This window comes from Odocoileus virginianus, chromosome 23, assembly GCF_023699985.2.
Source record: "Odocoileus virginianus isolate 20LAN1187 ecotype Illinois chromosome 23, Ovbor_1.2, whole genome shotgun sequence".
Lineage (NCBI taxonomy): Eukaryota > Metazoa > Chordata > Mammalia > Artiodactyla > Cervidae > Odocoileus > Odocoileus virginianus.
Window position 1 is genome coordinate 35,681,618 of NC_069696.1, and position 19,004 is coordinate 35,700,621.

General features: G+C 36.9%; 1 protein-coding gene across 1 annotated transcript in view; it reads right to left on the minus strand.

The window, feature by feature from the left end:
• Positions 1-19,004, minus strand: part of IPO8 (importin 8) — a 71,868-nt gene that overhangs the window by 42,526 nt on the left and 10,338 nt on the right. The window contains exons 4-8 of the mRNA XM_070453870.1: positions 17,023-17,181; positions 15,902-16,058; positions 7,297-7,386; positions 5,523-5,617; positions 5,001-5,085 (exon numbers count right to left, since the gene is read on the minus strand). Coding sequence (XP_070309971.1) covers positions 5,001-5,085; positions 5,523-5,617; positions 7,297-7,386; positions 15,902-16,058; positions 17,023-17,181 — 586 coding nt within the window. The remainder of the gene's footprint in view (positions 1-5,000; positions 5,086-5,522; positions 5,618-7,296; positions 7,387-15,901; positions 16,059-17,022; positions 17,182-19,004) is intronic.

Consider the following 19,004-nt stretch of genomic DNA (forward strand, 5'->3'; position numbering starts at 1 on the left):
TTTCTGCCATTTACCCTACTTCTAACCTGTGGAAGTATTCAAAATAAGTCTATATTCTATTCCACATAATAGCTCTTCAAATAAATTAAAACTACTGTGAAATAATAAACGTGACTAAATAAACACTGAAAACACTATATCCATTCAGAGAGAGACACCATAAGCAGATTTTTAACATTTGATAAAAGGTGCATTTCCACTGGAAGAGAAACAAGGTCATTCCAAAAAAAAAAAACAGTACTGGGATAGTTGACTAGGTAGCTCCTAAAAAATTAATGTAGCTCCCTAACTAAACTTCACACCAAAATAAATTCCAGATGCGGAAAATATTTCAACAGCAACCAAAAAATGAAACCATAGAATAACTAAAAGAGTGTGGAAATTTTTTATTTTATAATCTCAGACCATGGAAAGTCTTCGTAGAAATAAAACAAAACTGAGTTTTTAAGTTTTTTTTTAAAAAAAAGACTGTTTCTAAGGAAGGAACCATGCCCAAAGTCACTGCGATGATCCATGCTGGAGGCTGCACCACCACACAGCCAAGCATTCTGGTTCCTGATCTCCAGAGTCCTTCCCCACAGCAAGCTTATCTCTGAACTGCGGCATAAGTTAAAAAGTGTTCTTTTAAAACACATGCAAAATTTATAAATTCAGAACATGAATTCAGTTCAAGTCACATAAAATTCAGGTTTATAAAATTTGTCAGAAGCCCTATCACCAAGAAACTCTTTCTGGAATTCAGGCTAAAAAGGGACGCTACTGAACACATCTCTTCCTAATACTGCTGTGGTTCACACAACAGTAGGTAGTAGCAGATGAGACAATAGTAACGAAAGGAACAGCTTTTGCTTTAAAAAAAAAAAAAACTTTAAAAAATATCAGGAATATATACCTTAAATAACCAAGGTTCAGTTTATGGCATGGATGCAGTTCAATTTAGTTGTTCAGTCATGAGCACCATATTGTGAAGGGCTTCCATGGCATGGATGCAACAGCATGAAATTTAAATGTGGTGTATTTACACATGTTTATGTGACACTGGAAAACCTCTACTGAACACACAATAAGAAGGCATCAATTTTAGAATGCTTACTAGGACTTTAATAGCAGTGGAAAGAGAAGAGAGAGAGCTAACCAGCTCCCTGATTATCCTGGAATCCAAAATGAAGTATATATTTCAGTTCAGTTCAGTCACCCAGTCGCGTCCGACTCCTTGCAACCCCATGGACTGCAGCACGCCAGTCTTCCCTATCCATCATCAACTCCCGGAGCTTGCTCAAACTCATGTCCATCGAGTTGGTGATGCCATCCAACCATCTCAACCTCTGTCGTCCCCTTCTTCTCCCACCTTTAATCTTCTCCAGCACCAGAGTCTTTTCCAAGAAGTCAGTTATTCCCATCAGGTGGCCAAAGTATTAGGGTTTCAGCTTCAGCATCAGTCCTTTCAATGAACACCCAGGACTGATCTCCTTTAGGATGGACTGGTTGGATCTCCTTGCAGTCCAAGGGACTCTCAAGAGTCTTCACCACCACAGTTCAAAAGCATCAATTCTTCAGTGCTCAGCTTTCTTATGGTCCAACTCTTACATCCTTACATGACTACTGGAAAAATCATAGCTTTGACTGGATGGACCATTGTTGGCAAAGTAATGTCTCTGCTTTTTGATATGTTGTCTAGGTTTATCATAGCTTTTCTTCCAAGGAGCAAGCGCCTTTTAATTTCATGGCTGCGTCACCATCTGCAGTGATTTTGGAGCCCAAGAAAATAAAAGTCTGGCGCTGTTTCCACTTTTCCCCCACGCTATTTGCCATGAAGTGATGGGACCGGATATGCCATGATCTTCATTTTTGACCTTTGAGTTTTAAGCCAGCTTTTTCACTCTTCTCTTTCACTTTCATCAAGAGACTCTTTAGTTCTTCTTAACTTTCTGCCATAATGGTGGTGTCATCTGTGTATCTGAGGTTATTGATATTTCTCCCAGCAATCTTGTTTCCAGCTTCTGCTTCATCCTGCCTGTCATGTCACTGATGTACTCTATGTATAAGTTAAATAAGCGGTTGACAACATACAGCCTTCACATACTCCTTTCCCAACTGGGAACCAGTCCATTGTTCCATATCTGGTTCTAACTGTTGCTTCTTTACCTGCAACAGGTTTCTCAGGGGGCAGGTACGGTGGTCTGGTATTTCCATCTCTCAAAGAGTTTTCCAGTTTGTTATGATCCACACAGTCAAAGACTTTGGCGTAGTCAATAAAGCAGAAGTAGATGTTTTTCTGGAACTCTCTTGTTTTTAAGATGATCCAACGGATGTTGGCAATTTGATCTCTGGTTCCTCTGTTTTTTCTAAATCCAGTTTGAACATCTGTAAGTTCTCGGTTCATACTGCTAAAGCCTCACTTGGAGAATTTTGAGTATTACTTTGCTAGCATGCAAAATGAGTGCAGTTGTCCAGTAGTTTGAACACTTTTTGGCACTGCCTTTCTTTGGGATTGGAATGAAAATCGACCTGTTCCAGTCCTGTGGCCACTGCTGCATTTTCCAAATTTGCTGACATATTAAGTGCAGCACTTTAACAGCATCATCTTTTAGGATTTGAATGGGCCTTAAGGCAGAAAGCGAAGAGGAACTAAAGAGCCTCTTGAGGAGGGTGAAGGAGAAGAGTGAAAAATCTGGCTTAAAACTCAAAATTACACCATGGAATATTACTCAGCCGTTAAAAAGAATTCATTTGAATTAGTTCTAATGAGATGGATGAAACTGGAGCCCATTATACAGAGTGAAGTAAGCCAGAAAGATAAAGAACATTACAGTATACTAACACATATATATGGAATTTAGAAAGATGGTAATGATAACCCTATATGCAAAACAGAAAAAGAGACACAGATGTACAGAACAGACTTTTGGACTCTGTGGGATGTTTCGAGAGAACAGCATGAACATTATCTATAGTGAAACAGATCACCAGCCCAGGTGGGATGCATGAGACAAATGCCCGGACCTGGTGCACTGGGAAGACCCAGAGGAATCGGGTGGAGAGGGAGGTGGGAGGGGGGATCGGGATGGGGAATACATGTAACTCCATGGCTGATTCATGTCAATGTATGACAAAATCCACTGCAATGCTGTGAAATGGTTGGCCTCCAACTAATAAAAATAAATGGGAAAAAAAAAAAAGATAAAAAAAAAAAAACCTCAAAATTCAAAAAACTAAGATCATGATATCCAGTCCCATCACTTCATGAAACAAATGGGGAAACAATGAAAACAGTGACAGACTGTATTTTCTTGGGCTCCAAAATCACTGCAGATGGTGACTGCAGCAAGGACTTCCCAGGTGGCCCAAGTGGTAAAGAACCCACTTGACAATGCAGGAGACATAAAAGATGCGGGTTCAATCCCTGGATTTGCAAGATCACCTGGAGCAGGGCATGGCAACTCACTCCAGTTTTCTTGCCTGGAGAATCCCTTGGACAGAGGAGCCTGGTGGGTTATGGCCCATGGCGTCACAAAGAGTCGGACATAACTGAAGCAACTTAGCATGCACGCACACTCCTTGGAAGAAAAGCTATGACAAACCTAGACAGCATATTGAAAAGCATTGACATTGCTTTGCTAACAAAGGTCCCATCTAGTCAAAGCTATGGTTTTTCCAGTAGTCATGTAAGGATGTGAGGGTTGGACCATAAATAAAGCTGAACACTGAAGAACTGATGCTTTTAAACTGTGTTGTCAGAGAAGACTCTAGAGAGTCCCTTGGACAGCAAAGAGATCAAACCAGTCAATCCTAGAGGAAATCAGTCCTGAATATTCACTGGAAGGACTGATGCTGAAGCTGAAACTCTAATACTTTGGCCACCTGATGTGAAGAACTGACTCAATGGAAAAGATCCTGATGCTGGGAAAGATTGAAGGCGGGAGGAGAAGGGGATGATAGAGGATGAGATGGATGAATGGCATCAATGACTCAATGGACATGGAGTTTGAACAAGCTCTAGGAGTTAATGATAGACAGGGAGGCCTGGCATGCTCCAGACCATGGGGTCACAAAGAGTTGGACATAACTGAGGTACTGAACTGAACTTAATGGGCCAATAAAATAACTTGTGAGAAAATTATAGCCATAGCTTTCCTCAAACACTGAAAGGTAATTTTTAGAAATGATAATCCATAAAAGGAATTAGTCCATCTAAGATGTCAGGTTTTAAGTATTTAACTTTCTATCACTGACAATAAGCAGATTGATAAAAATCTAGAAACACTTTCTTTATCATTAAAGCCTTTTACTAAGTCTGATTAATCTTCGTTTCCTTAATACAGCCCTGATATAGCCAATGCTCAATCATTATTAAATTTCATGTGCTGAAATAGAAAAGTTTCATAATTCAAATGGCAATACAGATAATCCAGTCTTCATGTCCCTCTATCCTTTGTAGTTTGTAAACATTAACATCAACGTGGATTATTTCTTAAGAGTTCCTAATTTTCACTGCATAGAAAAGTTCCCAAACTTCCAAAAAATGTGTAAGCTCTCAGCTGAAAGTCAACTTCTGAGTTCAACTCCTCTTGAAATAGATCAATTCCTATTACCTAAATCTTCTGATATAAAAACTTAAAGATGTGCAGGCTTCAAGAAATAGAGGGTAAGACACTGATATGAGGTCAGAAAGTTACCTACAGAACATGGTCTAACACTGGTGACTGCTGCACAAGCATCAGTCAACACACTTGAAAGGGCCGAGTCCAGTGTCAAGGCGGGGAATTCTTTTTTGTTTGTTTGTTTGTTTGTTTGGGAGGGAAACTCTTGCAGTAGCTACCCTAGTACATTTGGTTCTAAAACTGACTGCATTGCATTAGATTCCCAGAGCTGCCATTTCATCCTTAAAAATAGGTAATGCATTAATTAATATTTTATAAACTACTTTTAAATGATAAAAGCGACTTTAACTACTTTCAGTAGTAACCATCCTTTTATTTTAAAAATGTTAAGTTTATTACCTGCTGAATTCCCACTGCATAAGTTTTCAAAAAGAATTCAGAAAATTCAAAGTATTCTTTTGTGACATTTCCTGGGCTTCCGTATCTTAAAACACAAAGAGAAAATGTTTAAATATTGAGAATTTTGTAAACAAAACATGCCCATTAGTTTAAATACTTTTCGATAGATACATTCTACTGGGGCAGAAAACTAACACTTTCCCTTTTATTCATAAGCACCGAAGTAAAATTATGACAAGCAACACTTCGATTCCAGGCCATACTTAAAATTTCAGACAGAAATATCATATCTCCATCCTTTTTGACAGATACTAGAAAGACCCAGAGAAGACCATTCACCTCATTATGATATCAAAGCCAATGATCACAGTGAAGCCTGCTTTAAAACAAGCGCAGGATAACTTTTTGCCCTCTAAAGAAAAATAATCAAATACCATACAGCATCAAGGGGACCTATTCAATTTTATTATATCCAATACTGAGATACTAACCACAGATGGTAAATCTAATAACCAGAATTACCGTTCAAAGAGACGAGCTACAATGTGTAGGGCCCACTTCTTACATTTCCACCAGACTAGTTCTGGTCTATCATCCTCATCAATCTGCAGAGTCTCCTAGGAGGACAAAATACCCAGATAAAATTCCTACAATGAAAGGGTTTGTGTGACTAACAAAGGCAGAATAAATGTTGATATAAATTAAGCAATATTAAATGTGAATTCAGATTGCCATACAAATACAAGTTCTTACTTTACAGATTGCTAGGTAGGAATTAAACAAGTAAAACTTCAACTAGTGTTATTGTTCACATTTATCTATCTTTAAAAGGCCAAAAAAAGTAGAAAACAAAATACAAAACATCACATCCCTCAAGGAAACTCTCTAGGATACCAGAAAAGTTCTATATCTTGATCTGGGAGACAGTAACACAAGTGTCAGTCTGTCAAAATTCACTGAACTGCTCATTAATTTCTGTGCATTAATGTGTATAAACTAAATCTCAACATAATTTGTCCCAAGATATAGACAAAGGAAGGAATATTGAGACATCTGGAGACAACATCTGGAGACAAGCTCAAAATTTTAAATATTTTATAATTTTTATAATTTTATATTTTTTAAATATTTTATATTTTAATATAATGTTTAATGTAATATATATTTAATATAATTTTATATATAATTTTTAAATGTTAATATATTTTAATTTAGTTAATCTGATTATTTGAGTTAATTTGATATATGAAATATAGTATCACATTTATTGCAGATAAAAATGAGACACCATCTTTCACCTATCAAATTGGCAAACTCAGAATTTAACAAAACAGTATCAGTCACTGCTTATTAAAGTATAAGCCAATACACTCTTTCTGGAAAGCTGTTTTCAATATCTGTCAAAGTAGAAAATTAAGCCATTACTTTCTACTAACTTTTAACAGAATATAATCTATAAAAATACTGAATCACTATGTCAAACACCTGAAACTAATATAACACTGTGCATCAACTCTACTTCAATTAATTAATTCACTAATTAGGTAAAGATCTGTCAAAGCCTTAACACAGCAAGGAGGTTATCCAAACAAAATAATCATGTATGTGCATAGAAATCTAACTATATCCTTATAGTTAAACCTATAACAAGCTAAATATCTAGCAAATGAAGCATTAAGCAAAAATGTACCATACAAAAAAATTCAAAATCATACAAAATATTTCTATGAAATTTTAACTGAAAATTAATACCAAAACAGTACCCACTCCAGTATTCTTGCCTGGGAAATCCCATGGACAGAGAAGCCTGGTGGGCTACAGTCCATGGGGTCGCAAGAGTCAGACAGAACTGAGCACACATGCATGCACACAACTATCTATATATACCATTTTTACAAATAAAATATAATTGTTCCTCCTGACAGATCCCATTAATGCTTCTTTTTCTGTATACCTTTTTTAATCACTTTTTAATAAGATTTTGTCAGTATACCCTTTTTAATCACTTCTTCCTATAAAGTATTTTCTGTAGGAAAACATATGTTGTATATGAATGCAGAGAAAAAAAGAGGAATGATTATCAAGTTTTAAAAATGGCTATCTATTTTTAGTAGGATTAAACAGTTATTTTATTAATTTTATCTGAATTTTCTATAGCTGAGTATGTATCATAAATTATTTTTGTTACAGTAATTTTTTTTTTCCAAATAGCAGACTGGGATAATAATCAGTCTACCACAAACAACCCAAATCCAACTTTTCCCAATTCTTCTTAGAAACAGAAGCCCGTTCTTACAGGAGGAACAGTCCTGTCAATAATAGTTCGGAAGATCTCCATCCACGCTGTCATCGTTTGGTTATTCACCAGTTGAAGAGGCAATGCATACTGAAAACAAAGGACAACAATATCAGACAATAATTCCTCCCCTCTAAAAAATCAGCAACTTATCTACATAGAAAGGTTGAAATACATGGAACAGCTAACATGTGACCATGAAAACAGTAATTTCAGATGACTGAACCTAAAATTTAACTTAAAACAGCCCTACGTGTGTAAGTTAAATTTTTAAAAATCTAGAAAATATACATGCCATAAATTATTTCTCTGAGCTCCTCCTTTTTTTCAGCCATGCTGTCCATCACCCAGGATTTTAGTTCCCCAACTACGGATCAAACCCATGCCTCCTGCATTGGGAGCATGGAGTGTTAACCACTGGACCTCCAACGAAGTCCCTGGTATATTTTTAAGTAAAAAATAATAAAAATAATACAGAAAGAGGTCATTTATTCAGCATGAGACTCTAGATAAGTGATTTTTTAACATTTACCACTTTGGGTGTCAAATTTCATCTTTCCAGCTTTATTGAAATACAATCAATATATAATGCTATGTAAGTTTAAGGTACACAACATGATTATTTGATACACATATATATTGTTAAATTACTTTTATAACAATGTTGGTCAATACTTCCATTACCTCATATAATTATCTTTTTATTTTTGAAATGTAGTTCATTTAAAATATTATGGACTTTAGAAAGATGGTAATAATAACCCTATATGCAAAACAGAAAAAGAGACTCAGATATATAGAACAGACTTGTGGACTCTGGGAGAAGGCAAGGGTGGGATGTTTCAAGAGAACAGCACTGAAACATGTATATTATCTAGGGTGAAACAGATCACCAGCCCAGATTGGGTGCATGAGACAGGTGCTCGGGCCTGGTGCACTGGGAAGACCCAGAAGGATCGGGTGGAGAGGGAGGTGGGAGGGGGGACTGGGATGGGGAATACATGTAAATCCATGGCTGATTCATTTCAATGTATGACAAAAACTACTGTAATGATGTAAAGTAATTAGCCTATTAAAAAAAAAAATCTAAAAACAATTTAAAAAATTATATTATTTTCAGGTATACAAGTAACTTCACTATTTTTATAGACTATATTCCATTTAAAGTTATTACAAAATAATGGCTATATTTCCATGTGCTGTACAATACATCCTTGTTACTCATTTATTTTATACATAGTAAATATCTCTTAATCCCATATGCATCTTGACCCTCCCCACTTCCCTCTCCTGTTAATCACTAGTTTATTCTCTGTATCTATGTATCTGTTTCTGTTTTGTTACATACACTTGTTTATTTTTTAGATTCCACACATAAGTGATAACAGTATTTGTCTTTCTTTGCCTGACATTTCGCTAAGTGTAAAACACTCTTAGGTCCATCCACATTGTTGCAAATGGCAGAATTTCAATCTTTTTATGCCTGAGTAATATTCCATTGTATGTATATGCATGTGCATAAACATACAACATCTTCATTCATTCATCTATTGATGGACACTTAAGCTGCTTCAGTATTCTTGCCTTGAGAACCCCATGAACACTATGAAAAGGCAAAATGATAGGATACCGAAAGAGGAACTCTCCAGGTCAGTAGGTGCCCAATATGCTAATGGAGATCAGTGGAGAAAAACTCCAGAAAGAATGAAGGGATGGAGCCAAAGCAAAAACAATACCCAGTTGTGGATGTGACTGGTGACAGAAGCAAGGTCCAATGCTGTAAAGAGCAATATTGCATAGGAACCTGGAATGTTAGGTCCCCGAATCAAGGCAAATTGGAAGTGGTCACACAGGAGATGGCAAGAGTGAACATTGACATTCTAGGAATCAGTGAACTAAAATGGACTGGAATGGGTGAATTTAACTCACATGACCATTGTATCTACTACTGTGGGCAGGAATCCCTTAGAAGAAATGGAGTAGCCATCATGCTCAACAAAAGAGTCCAAAATGCAGTACTTGGATGCAATCTCAAAAACGACAGAATGATCTCTGTTCGTTTCCAAGGCAAACCATTCAGTATCACAGTAATCCAAGCCTATGCCCCAACCAGTAATGCTGAAGAAGCTGAAGTTGAATGGTTCTATGAAGACCTACAAGACCTTTTAGAACTAACACCCAAAAAGGATGTCCTTTTCATTATAGAGGACTGGAATGTAAAAGTAGGAAGTCAAGAGATACCTGGAGTAAAAGGCAAATTTGGCCTTGGAGTACAGAATGAAGCAGGGCAAAGGCTAATAGAGTTTTGCCAAGAGAACGCACTGGTGATAGCAAACACCCTCTTCCAACATCACAAGAGAAGACTCTACACATGGACATCACCAGATGGTCAACACCGAAATCAGATGGATTATATTCTCTGCAGCCAAAGATGGAGAAGCTCTATACAGTCAGCAAAAACAAGACCTGGAGCTGACTGTGGCTCAGATCATGAACTCCTTATTGCCAAATTCAGACTTAAATTGAAGAAAGTAGGGAAAACCACTAGGCCATTCAGGTATGAACTAAATCAAATCCCTTATGACTATACAGTGGAAGTGAGAAATAGACTTAAGGGACTAGAACTGATAGACAGAGTGCCTGATGGACGGAGGTTTGTGACACTGTACAGGAGACAGGGATCAAGACCATCCCCATGGAAAAGAAATGCAAAAAAGCAAAATGGCTGTCTGAAGAGGCCTTACAAATAGCTGTGAAAAGAAGAGAAGTGAAAAGCAAAGGAGAAAAGGAAAGATATACCCATTTGAATGCAGAGTTCCAAAGAATAGCAAGGAGAGATAAAAAAGCCTTCCTCAGCGATCAATGTGAAGAAATGGAGGAAAACAACAGAATGGGAAAGATTAGAGATCTCTTCAAGAAAATTAGAGATATCAAGGGAACATTTCATGCAAAGATGGGCTCGATAAAGGACAGAACTGGATTGGACCTAACAGAAGCAGAAGATATTAAGAAGAGGTGGCAAGAATACACAGAAGAACTGTACAAAAAAGATCTTCATGACCCAGATAATCACAATGGTATGATCACTCACCTAGAGCCAGACATCCTGGAATGTGAAGTCAAGTGGGCCTTAGAAAGCATCACTATGAACAAAGCTAATGGAGGTGATGGGATTCCAGTTCAGCTATTTCAAATCCTGAAAGATGCTGCTATGAAAGTGCTGCACTCAATGTCCCAGCAAATTTGGAAAACTCAGCAGTGATCACAGGACTGGAAAAGGTCAGTTTTCATTCCAATCCCAAAGAAAGGCAATCCCAAAGAATGCTCAGACTACCACAAAATTGCACTCATCTCACACGCTAGTAAAGTAATGCTCAAAATTCTCCAAGCCAGGCTTCAGCAATACATGAACTGTGAGCTTCCAGATGTTCAAGCTGGTTTTAGAAAAAGCAGAGGAACCAGGATCAAATTGCCAACATCTACTGGATCATCAAAAAAGCAAGAGAGTTCCAGAAAAACATCTACTTCTGCTTTATTGACTATGCCAAAGCCTTTGACTGTTCAGATCACAATAAACTGTGGAAAATTCTAAAAGAGATGAGAATACCAGACCACCTGACCTGCCTCTTGAGAAATCTTTATGCAGGTCAGGAAGCAAGTTAGAACTGGACATGGAACAACAGACTAGTTCCAAAGAGGAAAAGGAGTATGTCAAGGCTGTATATTGTCACCCTACTTATTTAACTTATATGCAGAGTACATCATGAGCTGGGCTGGAAGAAGCACAAACTGGAATCAAGATTGCCAGGAGAAATATCAATAACCTCAGATATGCAGATGACATCACCCTTATAGCAGAAAGTGAAGAGGAACTAAAAAGCCTCTTGATGCAAGTGAAGGAGGAGAGTGAAAAGTTGGCTTAAAGCTCAACATTCAGAAAACTAAGATCATGGCATCTGGTCCCATCACCTCATGGCAAGTAGATGGGGAAACAGTGGAAACAGTGTCAGATTTTATTTTGGGGGGCTCCAAAATCACTGCAGATGGTGCAGCCATGAAACTAAAAGACGCTTACTCCTTGGAAAGAAAGTTATGACCAACCTAGATAGCATATTAAAAAGCAGAGACATTACTTTGCCAACAAAGGTCCATCTGGTCAAGGCTATGGTTTTTCCAGTGGTCATGTATGGATGTGAGAGTTGGACTGTGAAGAAAGCTGAGTGCCAAAGAATTGATGCTGGTGAACTTTGGTGTTGGAGAAGGCTGTTGAGAGTCCCTTGGACTGCAAGGAGATCCAACCAGTCCATCCTAAAGGAGATCAGTCCTGGGTATTCATTGGAAGGACTGATGCTGAAGCTGAAACTCCAATACTTTGGCCACCTTATGCGATGAGTTGACTCGTTGGAAAAGACCCTGATGCTGGGAGGGATTGGGGGCAGGAGGAGAACGGGACGACAGAGGGTGAGATGGCTGGATGGCATCACCGACTCCATGGGCATGAGTTTGAGTAAACTCCAGGAGCTGGTGATGGACAGGGAGGCCTGGCGTGCTGTGATTCATGGGGTTGCAAAGTGTTGGACACAACTGAGTGACTGAACTGAACTGCACTGAACCAAGTTGCTTCCATAATATGGCTATTGTGAAAAATACTGTTACAAACACTGGGGTGTATATATCTTTTGAATCAGCATTTTCACTTTTTCCAGATATATACCTTAGCAGTAGAACTGCTGACCATATGGTAGTCCTATTTTTAGTTTTTTGAGGAAATGCCATATAGTTTTTCATAATGGCTGTACCAATGTACATTCCCACTAACAGTGTATGAAGATTCCCCTTTCTCCACATCCTTGTCAACATTTGTTATTTGACGATTTTTTCATGATAGGTATTCTGACCGGGTATGAGGTGGTAGCTCATTATGGCTTTGATTTACATTTCTCTGGTGATAAGCAACATTGAGCATCTTTTCAAGTGCTTGTTGGCTATCTATATGTCTTCTTTGGATAAATGTCTATTCAAGTCTTCTGCCCATTTTTTAATTGGGTTTTTTCTGGTTGTTGTTATTGAGTTATACGAGCTGTTTATGTATTTTGGATATTAACCCCTTATTGCTAACATCATTTGCAAATATCTTCTCCCATTTAGTAGGCTGTCTTTTTGTTTTGTCAATGGTATCCTCTGCTGTGCAAAAGCTTTTAAGCTTAATTAGGTCCCATTTGTTTTTGTTTTTATTTCCTTGTCTTAGGAAATAAATCCAAAAAAGAATATTGCTATGATTTATGTCAAAACGTGCTACATGTTTTCTCCTCTAGGAGTTTTACGGTTTCCAGGTCTTACATTGAGGTCTTTAATCCGTTTTGACTTTATTTTTGTATATGATATGAGGAAATGTCCTCATTCATTTACATATGACTTTCCAGTTTTCCCAGCACCACTTACTGAAGGGACTGTCTTTTCTTCACCATATATTCTTGCTTCCTTTGTCGTGGATTAATTGACTATATGTGCATGGGTTTATTTCTGAGTTCTCTGTTCTGTTCCATTGATCTATAAGCTTATTTTTGTACCAGTATGATACTGTTTTGATTATTGTATATTTGTAGTATAGTCTGAGGAGAAGGCAATGGCACCCCACTCCAGTGCTCTTGCCTGGAAAATCCCATGGACGGAGGAGCCTGGTGGGCTGCAGTCCATGGGGTCACTAAGAGTCGGACACGACTGAGCGACTTCACTTTCACTTTTCACTTTCATGCATTGGAGAAGGAAAGGGCAACCCACTCCAGTGTTCTTGCCTGGAGAATCCCAGGGATGGTGGAGCCTGGTGGGCTGCCGTCTATGGGGCTGCACAGAGTCGGACACGACTGAAGCGACTTAGCAGCAGCAGCGGCAGCAGCAGCAGTGTAGTCTGAAGTCAGGGAGCGTGATATCTCCAAGTTTGTTCTTTTTTCTCAAGGTTGCTTTAGCAATTCAGGGTCTTTGGTAAATTATCTGTTCTACTTCTGTGAAAAATGTCATCAATATATTGATAGAGATTTCAGTAAATCTATAGATTGCTTTGGATAGTATGGACATTTTAACAATATTAATTATTCCAATCCAAGAACACAAAATATCTTTCCATTTCTTTGTACTGTTTTCAAACTCCTTCATCAATGTTTATAGCTTTCAGAATATAGGTCTTTTACATCCTTGGCTAAGCTTATTCCAAGGCATTTTATTATTTCTGATGCAGTTGTAAATAGGGGTGTTTCCTTAACTCCTCCTCCCATAATTATCTTTTTGTGATGCAAACTCATTGTAATGACTTTAATGAAAATCTTTCCTTCAAGAAACACTTTTTTCAATTAATTTTGTCTACACTGTGGCATGACATCACAGTCCACTACACTATATTACAGTGTACAACTCCCCTCCCTACTACACCTTGAGCTACAGGAGATGAGGCTTAGCATCTCTGCATCCATGCATTCCAAAACCTGCTACATGCTAAGGATATAATAGTAAGTAAAGCTTACATTCTAATTGAGGGGGGAGAACATTTAAACAAGAAATTACAATATGATGTAATAAACAAGCATTATAGTGTTGATAAGAGCACCCACGAGGACCATGTAATGCAGCCTACTAACAGAAGAGACAGCTTCTGTGGAAGAAATGATATGCAAGCTGAGACATGGAGAAGGAGCGCAAATGAACCAGGGCAGAAAGGGGAAGGAGGGTGCTCCAGGTTACACGGTGCCTTAAAGGCTCAGCAGTGACAAGCAGACATGACCTGCTCATGAAGCTAAAAGAATTTCCATATGGCTGGAGTGTAAAGAACAAAGCTAAAGCTAAATATAGTATAAGATAGTATAAGATGAGGTGAGATAGTATAAGATAGTATAGCATAAGATGAGGTGAGAGATGAAAGGTTTTATAGGCCATGTGACAAAATTAACACTCTTTTCTAAATGCAGTGGGCAGTCAATTGGTTTTAAGATGGAGCAAAGAAGAGGAGCAGGCTCAGGGTTGGGGGAACGATAGTAATGAGTTCACTTCTGGACAAATGAGTTCTGAAATATGTATGAAATATTCAAGAGCCCTGTACACAATAAATATTTAATAAATGCTTAGACAAAATCAATTTCATTATATCATACTTTTTATAACATAAATTTTTTCTGCCTTTTCCATTATAGACAATCACTCTTTACTTACATAAACACTGGAACTATGCCACTTAAAGCCTTCTAAATTTTTGCTTCCAGGATTCCTCACTGAAGAATATTACTATATCAGCACATAATAAATTACTGAAATGGTTTAAAATGATGAGGGGTTTTTTTCCCCAGATTTTTTAGTTCTTTAGCACATACATGTAAGAAAAAAAAATTAGATTTTTGCTCTCTCAGCAAACCAAGTAGAAGTAGAGACTTTAAGAAAACGATTTCATCATCCTGTGTCTTACTTACAGTTCCTGGCTATGCTTCTCCCAGCGGGAAAGGGAAGTCTGGCTCTGAATAAATGGGATATTACTATGTCTAATGGCAAGAATCTCACTGAATAAAAAATGTTTGCCCCAAAGTGATTCTCCTGAGAAAGATTTCTGAACAGAAAAACAAAAACAAAAGCATCATACATCTTCCTACTTGATTACTTTTTAAAAAAGGAAAAAAAGGTGAAGGAATATGTTTTCTTAATATTCTAGTTTCTTCTCTTTTCTCAGAGGTGCATCCTTTCCCCTTCCTATTGCCCCAAAAAAGGCAAAGCTGAAAAAAACACAAAAATCCTCCCTGGACTGTCTCTATTAAAAGTTTAAAAGGTGAGGCTAAAAATATAAATCTTATTAAAGTGAAATATTCTAGAACAATATAAAAGTACTTCAGTCAGATAGAAGCCAAGAACAAAACCAAACTATCTTGACTCTCTAGCTGGATGAAACTACCCTCTTGCCATGACTAAGTTAACAAGAAAGCATGAAATAAAGCTTTAATCCATTCATCACTCAAATAGTTTAAACTGACAGCAATTATTCTTTCTCCACCCAGATCTAAATATCTTACCCAAGCCTTCCGAGAATTAAATTTTAAATATTTTTATATTTAAAACATTCTATATTAATGTTCATTATAGCTTTCAAATATGAAAATGGAAATTTTTAAATGAAGGTAAATGAGTCACTCAATCTCATTTGTTACCTTTAAGTTGGGTCAAATGCAAACAAACTACCATCAATATGATTTCTCAATAAAAAAAGAACTCTCTTCTTTTCCTTTCTCTTCTCCTATAATCATAACCAATCTACAGGCAGAATGCTATGGACAGGTTAGTCAAATCATCAGGTTTTAGGACAGTTAACTACCTTGTTTCTTCCATACTCAGACTTCAGACACTGGGGTGAAACACATACGGCCACTGAATCTCAGCTCTGACACTCAAATAACCTTGGACAATTAAGTTGACCTAAGTCTGTTCTCTCCTAAGGTTTTTTTTTTTAAAGAAATACATGTGAGAATAATATGAAATTTTTAACAATAAACAATAACTGACACTTACTGAGCATTTTCAATGTGCCAAGCAGAAATACATGGCATCAACTTTGTCTTCTGCTATAGAAACTTACCTGCACAAGTGCATAAAAGATTTTCAGAATCTGTTTCTGTATTAATACAGAATAATGTGAGGAATCAGGAAGGAGCTGCATGATTTGTTGCTGAATACGAGGCAGAAATATTTGCATTGCTGCTATAAGAGGTTCTCTTTCCTCTGCTTTCTTATATCTACATGAGCAAAGACAAAACAAGAAAGCAATAATTTCTCCCCCCACAAAAGAGCTATAAACAATGAATGAAAAACAGTATTTCTAAACTATATAAAACTAAAACAATAACTTTCTAAACACTGTATTACATTTCACTTTGGATTGTTAGAATAAACCTGAGAGAAACTCTGAAAGAGCACATCCCTGTTTCAGGCAGAATACATAAAATCTTTTTAGGAAGAGTTGGACTAATTCAAAATAATTAAAAACAGCTTTGCAACTTTCCTAAATCAATTTTTCTAGTACTTAGATTAATTTTCATCATACCACAATTCTTGCTACAAAATACAGGCTGATATACCAGCTTAAATAGATATTCCTATTATATAACAAATAATGTGGTGGAAAAAACAGTTGTCTATACCCTATATTGAGAAGTTAAAATAGTTTACAAATTTATGTGCTCTTAGATCACTAAAATATCCTCTAAAAATCATTTTAAAAGGAGGACTACAGAACTTTGTATGCAGGAGCAGCAATTCGAAACTAGAAAGCAATGCTATTAAACGTGACACTAGTCCCACACCTTCCAAGCAATTCTTATAGAAACAAAACTCACTAGCAAAGAAACTGGCATTTTCTACCTTGTACCCAAAAAGGTAAATGTTTGGTTTACTTAATAATGTGCTCACTTGAAGACAAATGTTAAGGTACTTCTCCATCAAAATTTCCAAGGAAAGCTGTTAAATAAATGGTCCTCTGAAACTAACAAATAAGTTTGAGAAGCACTGCCTGAAAGATTAACACATTAGCAGATTAAAGATTCTTTGAAAAACTGTAGTAAATTACCACATTTGTGTTGAATCCAACATTTCCCAAACTAACCTGATTCTGCACAACACCCACAGCAGACCCCTCTATGCAATGTAATTCTTTCTAAGTAACACAAGGCTGGTATTTTCAGCCAATAGATATCAACTTACTCATATGTCTTCACCAGTTGATACAGACATAACAAACTGCCAAGCCAGCTTCCACTGCTCTGTGATTGCAAGTAATAGTCTATCTTGTCGACTACTGCTGGCCAGTGACCAGGGAAATCGTATTTAATGATGGCACGGAGACACATTGTTAACTGGACTCTATAAGGTGGGGGAAAAAAGTCCACAATCTAAGTAGTTATAAATATCAGGCTTCAAAGATCTCTAGTACTGTACACAAAAGCACTTTGATTCCTATTTATCTGCATTATATAGTTATTTATCTAGGACAATAAGAAAAAGAGTGGTCCTATTAAAAAAAACACCTCCTCAGTAACTCAAACTTACTGAAAATAAATAGAATGAGTGATTGCCTAAAATGTATCAAGTCTTTCAAATGGTCTTATCCTAAAGATAAGCTTTGTAAAAAAAAAAAATTAGTAAATTCATTAAAAATTCTCCAAAAAAAAGACAATGACTCAACCCCAGCTCTTTATAAAATTTCCCACCTTGCCATATTTTATATTTTGGTTATCATATCCTACAGGGAAACAAAACAAAAAAGTATTTTATTATTTCAACTGGACAAACTTAACCTAAATATGGTCACAGTAAGTAAAATGGAAGCCTACGTAACAGTGGGAAGCATCTCCATGAGCCAAAGTCTGGAATCAGTCATCAGCAGTTCCAGCCATGCAGTATTTTGCACCTATCAAAGCTTCCTTAGATCCTAAATTTTATACAAAGTACCAAGTACTAGCTGGAAATTCTTGAAGGGGAATGTTAAGAGCTATTTCCAAAGAAACATAGAAAAAAAAGCAACAGGCAAGACATAAAACAGAAAAAAAAAAAGGACATATCTTCAATAAAACCACGAAGTTAAGTGATAAAAGATGTGATCTCGTAACACTTAGGTCAGTAATCATTTCCTCGACTGGATCCCAGTCACAACTGAACAGAAAGTGAGGAAAAAACTTCTCCTACAAACTCTCAGTGTGCCCTTACATGGTCACTTGCGAATGGTCAGAAAGTGAATCAAGCTAAATTAGGACTCCACCATGCCAAGAAAAAGATATATGTATTCAGTTCAACAGCCAATAACTTGAATTCACTGAAATGAAACAAACAAAATAATGCCTTTTCCTTGTGTCTCCAAATCTATCTGCAAAAGATCCTTTGCAGTACTTTAAATAAACTTTGAGAATATTTATGTAAGAGTGGTTACAGTTAAGCCTTCAGGACATAAAAGAAGCAAAGCCACAAAGAACTGTCTCATAATAAAGATAAAGATAACATCCTATGCCACCAGCAGCTGTTCCTAAACAACCAATAGATCATATCTGTATTCAATAAAACTGAAACTTTTCATTTTTTTTAATTTCATCTTTAGGTTGACCCTCTTAATCCTTTCTCATTCCAAGCCAAGCAAAGGATGGCTATGAACAGCCATCCTTTCATATATTACTGTGTATAAGCATTGCTTGCAAGATTCAGAGAGATTTAAAAATGTAAAGATTTTGCCAAGAAATGGACACATGATGGTACCACAGGGAAGCCAGTGCCAGACAGGCAGGTGGGCAACCAAAAAGAATAAAGACTATTTTCTTTTATCAGTACACCTCCTTTCTCCTCTTAATGAAACAACTGCACAGAGAGGAGTTCAAAGCTTGTCACACTCAGGGATAAAGTTATATCTAATCTCTTGAAGTTAGTTTCATTTCCCGACCTCAGATTCATCTATTTCCCTCCTGCCTTTTCTAAAGAAACCTAATCACTCTCTCATGTCGAAAAGAATTTGTTTTTCCTATTTTAAGACTGCATAATTTTTTTGACTCTATAGTTGTGCTAGCCAATAAGGGCAGCCACCAGTTATATAATTAAATTAGAAATTCAGTTCCTCAGTTACACTAGCCATATTTCAAGTACTCCACTAGCTTCTATGCCACATGACTAAGGATCAGACAGTAAGGATACAGAAGATTCCA